At 34.1% G+C, this 6,000-nt stretch overlaps 1 protein-coding gene and 1 non-coding gene across 4 annotated transcripts in view; one reads left to right on the top strand and one right to left on the bottom strand.

Moving 5' to 3' along the window:
* Nucleotides 1–4,837, bottom strand: part of LOC129311101 (U11/U12 small nuclear ribonucleoprotein 59 kDa protein) — a 44,191-nt gene extending 39,354 nt beyond the window's left edge. The window contains exons 1-8 of one of the 3 annotated variants that reach the window (XM_054953109.1): nucleotides 4,668–4,837; nucleotides 3,532–3,726; nucleotides 3,112–3,454; nucleotides 2,869–2,952; nucleotides 2,142–2,207; nucleotides 1,516–1,588; nucleotides 683–1,071; nucleotides 392–432 (exon numbers count right to left, since the gene is read on the bottom strand). In XM_054953109.1, the coding sequence (XP_054809084.1) occupies nucleotides 392–432; nucleotides 683–1,071; nucleotides 1,516–1,588; nucleotides 2,142–2,207; nucleotides 2,869–2,952; nucleotides 3,112–3,454; nucleotides 3,532–3,726; nucleotides 4,668–4,690 (1,214 nt within the window). In that variant the 5' untranslated portion in view covers nucleotides 4,691–4,837. Of the gene's footprint in view, nucleotides 1–391; nucleotides 433–682; nucleotides 1,072–1,515; nucleotides 1,589–2,141; nucleotides 2,208–2,868; nucleotides 2,953–3,111; nucleotides 3,455–3,531; nucleotides 3,727–4,621 lie in introns of all 3 variants that reach the window. The other 2 variants (XM_054953114.1, XM_054953113.1) reach the window with 2 other exon arrangements.
* A 176-nt stretch (nucleotides 4,838–5,013) lies between these two features.
* Nucleotides 5,014–5,097, top strand: TRNAL-CAA (transfer RNA leucine (anticodon CAA)). Its single transcript has one exon. It is a non-coding gene; the product is annotated as a tRNA-Leu (tRNA).
* Nucleotides 5,098–6,000: the final 903 nt, after the last annotated feature.

The raw sequence follows: 6,000 nt of genomic DNA, 5'->3' as shown, positions 1-6,000 counted from the left end.
ATATCTGTCTTTCAAGTTATGATGATTTAAGCAGAAGGAATATTTACTAATAATAAAAGTGGTAGCCGAATAACTTAGGGCTTGTTTGGTAACCTATTTTGGGAACAGCTTTCTGTTCTCTAAAACAAAATATAAACAAATCTGTTTGGTAATGTATTTTCAAAAAAAGTTTTGGAAAACAAAAAAAAAAAAATATTGTTTTGAAGAATAGAAAAATAAAAACATCTTTTAGGTGTTGTAGGATTATTGTTTTGGAGAATAAGGAAGAATGAGAAAAATACCTATTTTCATTATCTTTTTCTTCTCAAAACATGGAACATCTTCTACAAAACACTAATTCTCAAAAAAAAAAAAAAAAAACAGTTCCAAACGGACCCCTGATTATTCTTACCTTCCTCCTGGTCTGATGTAAGCATCCCATCCTCTTCTAACCTGCATGAGATTATTTAAAAGCTTTAATAATCAAGTGGAACTTACAGCACACAAGTCCAAGTCAAACATGCATACAAACAACAGACTCTAATATAGGGTTATTATCAGTTCAGCTTAGTAAAACATGCAGCCTTCATGCCAAGATAACAGAAATCGTCATTGATTACAGACATATGAGAAGAAAGTACCAAGAGATTCTATGTTGAAAGCCATACAGAATTTGATTGGAGAGGAAGTAATTAGAATTTACCTCGATAAGTGTGCCCATATCACTGTTGCTGCCATGATAATAATGATAGAATTCAATTGGTAAGTTAGTGACGCCATCATATGCTCCCCTACTACCATGTCCGTCAGATCCTTTTTTACTAGATTCCTTCTCATCAACTGCAACAAAGCCCTTTTCATCTGCACCGGTAGTTTTCTGCTCTTTGCTCTCCTGGAGATCATTATCATCAATGCTCGGACCTTTTAAAATATCTCCTTGATTTTGAATGGATTTTCTGGATTCCTCTGCAGACACGATCGCTTCTCTAGCAGCATCAGTATCAGCAGCAGCTAAAGCTTGGCGCTCCTCTTCCTCAACTGCAGCTTGAACCCTTTCAAGAAACTTATTGTCCTCCTCGGGAAGAAAGTAGCCTGTAAATATTTAATTTAAAAAAAGAACATATTATTATGGTAATCGAGCAATGCGATTTCTTTTTTTTTTCTTTTTCAACCATTACTGAATATTAAATGTGTGAATAATAATCTCTATTTATTCCAGAATTTATGATAAAATTAAGAACTCTGATAGAACAGGCAACTGAAAAATTGACAAAGAAAGCATATTGAACAAGTTTGCTATTACATTAACAAATTAAAAAATGTATGGTTCCACATTAGTAATAAAACTTTTTGTCTTAGATATCATTTGTGAGGCATTTTTTATTAAAAATAAACACTCAGCTGCTTTATGAGCCTAAAAGTCTTCACAGAAATAGTGTACAGGAAAGTCTTATAGTTGACCAAGAAAAGCCACAATGAGTCATCATGGGCAATAAAAATGCTATAAACTAAGCAGAGTGATTTTCTCATGCATACCTTGTCTTTTCATCTTCTGGATCCTGATGGACCGCAACTCTTGCAGCTTCTCCACTATTAAGAGTAGTTCAAGCTGAGATACGAAACAATTGTTAAAAGGGATTGCCAATGCAAGGGAGGAATGGATGGAGAAGCAAAGAGAGATCGTGTGGTCTACATTGACCAAATAAGTATATGTACAGAGAAAATTCATGAATATGATTGTATTATTATAGAAACCTTGAATTCTACACAAAGGTGAGATTACCCACCAATAAAGTGTTACCAATGACCAGAAGACCATAATGGATGCTGGGAAGGCAACAAAGCAGCAAACAGTAATTGAAATGAGTGAACCAGGAATGCCAGTTTGCATTTGAAATCATCATAATGGTGCAAGAGAATGCCAAGACAACAGAAGAACATGGGCTAAAATGATAATAAAATGATAAGGATCAAACATACCACAACGTAAATCAATCTATACAATTCATTAGCATTGGGTAATAATTTAAGCAATTAACAATCATGGAATTTCATGTAGAATGAGTGGCAAAGTTCTAGAAAGTTATCAGAAATCCCAGATGAGCAATGTTTTAGTTTCCTATTGGCCAAGAAGAACATGATTAAGCTGCATAGAAACTCACCTCAGACTCCAATTTCTTTTTCTCTTCTTTGGCTTTGAGCTTTGCAATTTCTTTCATCCTTTCCACCTGCAAATAAACACGCTACAGGTGCTAATAAAAGTAGCATTGCAGCCTCATGTTTGCAAGGTAGCCGAAAGACAATAAACAACCATGATGAAGCAGTTTAAATTCTCACGTCTTCAACATTAAATACCCACAAAACATGCAGTTTCACTGGGACTATCTGGAACTAAAGGTATTCAATTAACGATGCTCTTAAAGGAGGAAGTGCATAGGTAATATGAACAATACAATGATAAATTCTATGTATTTTTTCTGATAAGGTGGGGAACAATGACAATAAGTTCTAAATAACTATTCAAGTTTATTTATGTAGTCATCCAATTTCAATAGATGTATTGGCAGAGTCTGCCTATGGTGAAGCCGCTCATGTCTTGTCAGTGACAACAGATGTTTATGATTGTGTTCCACATTAGTTTTCCTCAACTGGTTAAATCAAGTATAAATCCATTAGAAAAGTCGTAAACGAAATATGTCTGACTTTAGCAGCTGTCAGTCAATCCAAACGTAACAGAAACTAAACTCAATGAGGAGATATTTGAATAGAAAAATAGGGGCAAAATAATGGAAGCATTTAGCAATTACATAAATAATCTCTAAACAAATCTCACTTTTGATTACCAGATGGAGGGAAAATAACAGCTTAGTTCACAAAAATTTAAATTACCTTTTTATTTGCAATGTCCTTGGCAATCTCTTTCGCCATCCATTCATTAGCTTCTTGGTCAATTTGGTCAAATTGCTCACGCTCCTAGAGTTTACAACATAGAAGTAAAAACAAAAACAAAAAAAAAAAAACAAAAACAAAAAATGATTAGCAGTTTACAATAGTAGAAGAGATGAAACATATATAAAATGCAATGCTTTGAGAATCCGACCAAAAAAAAAAGAAAGAAAGAAAGAAAAGAACCTTTGCCAGCATTTCTGCAATGCGCTTCCGCTTCCTTTTTCTCCAGATTTTATTCCTTTTACTCTTCCGCAGTTTATTTTCCAACCTAGCAGGTGCAGATTTCTCCTCCCATGGACTTGTTTCATCTGCAATATATCTGAATGGCTCCAGTTGAGCTCTTAGCTTTAACATCAAAGAGTTGGCTGCTTCAACTGCCAGTGATTCTTGAGTTTCCAAACTAACCCTTCTGTCTTCAAGATATTTTTGAAACTCAGAAACAGAAGCCTCGGCTGATCCATCTTTTGCATCTTCTGCAGACCCTTTGCCCTCTTTGATCATCATCAGCATCTCCAGTTCCTTTTGCCTGCAGAAATACCATTTGATCATGGTAAATAACATAAAACAGCATCCACCAATCAAGCTGATATAAGAATAACGTACATTGCCTTTGCAATATTGAGAGTATCTTGCAATTCACTTAGCTGATTGCGCACATTTCTGTTGTTCCAAAAAGCACTTGAATTTGGTGGATCAGGTGGTAACAATGGGAACCAAGGAGGAGGAGGACGCGGCGGTTGTGCAAATTGAGAAGAAAATGGATTCATTGTCAATGCTAAGTTCAGTGAGATTAAGAGTCTGCAAATCATAACATTAAGAAACATCAATTGCAGCAACTTGGAAAAAAACAAGACAGAACCTTAGGTTATTAGTGTAAATTAAACAATACAACAATAACAAGTCTAATCTCACTTAATGGAATTGGCTACATAGATTGCACGAGCCATTGTACTCTATTATCAATCAAGTTTTTTAGTAATATCATAAGCTGGGAGGTCTCGTTCAACAACTTGTACAAATGTTTTCTTTGATCTTCCTCTATCCTCTTTGCTAGGCTCAAGGCTTTATCAGTTGCTCTTGTTCAACAATAGGCTTTATCAATTATGAGCTTGAAGCAAAAGCAAAAATGAGAAAAACCCAAAAGGCACTGTCAAAACTCAAAACAGGTGAATGATTCGAGATGATGGTTAAATTACTATTTCAAGACTGACTCGTAGCTTCATGATATTTTAGAGAAGCAAACAACACCACCACCATGGTTAATCCACATCCGTACACCAAGCTACCAAATCATGAGATTGTGACAAACTTGAGAACGATTGCTCCAAATTTTACCATAAAAAGAAATGCAGGTTCAGCTGCAAACAGCTATATGAGTAATTTAGCAATAACCAAATATACCTCAAATATTAATAAGGAACGCATATGAGCCACAATTAAATACTAGGTGTTAAAGAAAATGCGGTGAAACAAGGAATAGCTGATCAACAAAACTCCTATACAGACTAGCAAAGTTACTAAAATTAAGTGACACCACCCATTCAAGAAGAAAGAGGGGATTCATGTAGGCATTTCTTATTAGATGGCTGTAGATGCCGTCTGGTGATTCTGAAGTAGGTTAAGCTCTACTAGATTAAAGGTAAACTCTAAGAAGCATTTTCTGGAATAAAAAAAGAATAACATTAAACATAACCTTTCAAGTAAGAATCATATGAATTCGTGCATCATTGAAGGCCAACCTCAAGGGAAACAGAGGGAACATACGCAATAAGCGAAGAAAGAAAGAGGGAGAAGAACTACAGTCGAACAGGCCTCGGAAGATGATGTGGTCCACTGACAGTTGCAGATCCAAACAAACATGAAAAGCAGCAGGAAAGGAGGAAAATAAAGAGTTTAAAAGACCAACCTTTCGGTGTGCCCAAAACCGATATCAATGTGGTGTTTTTAGTGGGTTTCTCTCACCAGGTGAGTCGCCAGAGGCGGTCAGAAAACATCCGAAGGAGGGGGGGCAAGGAGAGGTCGCGGATTGTAAGAACTGTGAAGAAAACTGTATAATAAAACTGTATAATAAAACTACACAAACATGTCAGGATGGCCGAGTGGTCTAAGGCGCCAGACTCAAGTTCTGGTCCTCGTGAGAGGGCGTGGGTTCAAATCCCACTTCTGACAATCCGTTGCCTTGTCAAGTTCCACTGCTTCATTTCTTTTTTGAAAATTTCTTTTTTGAAAAAAAATCTTTTGCTCTCACAATTTGAATTTTGTTGAAATAATAATAATAATAATACACATAAATGTGGTAATAATTCTATAATAATAACAAATTGTTTCCAAGTTGATTTAATCAATTTTTTTATATTTAAATTTAATTTGTAATCCCACTTCTGACAATTCGTTGCCTTTTTAATTTCCACAGCTTCATTTTTTTTTGAAAAAAAAAATCTTTTGCTCTCACAATTTGAATTTTGTTGAAAAAATAATAATAATACGCATAAATGTGGTAATAATTCTATAATAATAATAAATTGTTTTCAAGTTGATTTAATCAATTTTTTATATTTATTTTAATTTGTAATTTAATTCTATAACTTATATTGTCATGATTAAATTATTTTAAGTTTAGATTTTGTCATCGTCATCAAATAATCAACATTAAAATCATTCAACTACAACCAAAATAGGAGAGAGAGAACCAATGTCTAAAAAAAGTGTTAAGGTGTAAAAATGTGTAAATTGTTTTTTCAAAAAATTTTAGTATTTTAAAATTGGTCGGGAAGTCGTTAACTTTATAAAAGAGATCAATTTTCCCAATCTGCTAAGTTCTAAGTTTACTAAGTTTTATCTTGACATTAACTATTAAGTTTTAAGCTTAATGGATTTAGAACTTAATGGATTGAGAAATACTGACATTTTTTTATAAAGTTTATGAATAACATGTAACATTGCTAACAATGATATTGAAAGGAAAAAAAACTTGAGTACGGCTAGATTGGGAACAATGGAAAGGACAAGAAGACGATTTCACAAGATGTTAAAAAAAAAAAAATCCCTGAGAATTCAAGGCAAAGCAATCCA

Source organism: Prosopis cineraria, unplaced genomic scaffold, assembly GCF_029017545.1.
Source record: "Prosopis cineraria cultivar Desert tree isolate PC_DT_omini unplaced genomic scaffold, ASM2901754v1 PC5, whole genome shotgun sequence".
In the NCBI taxonomy this organism is placed as follows: Eukaryota; Viridiplantae; Streptophyta; class Magnoliopsida; order Fabales; family Fabaceae; genus Prosopis; species Prosopis cineraria.
This window is presented reverse-complemented; position numbering and strand designations above follow the sequence as displayed.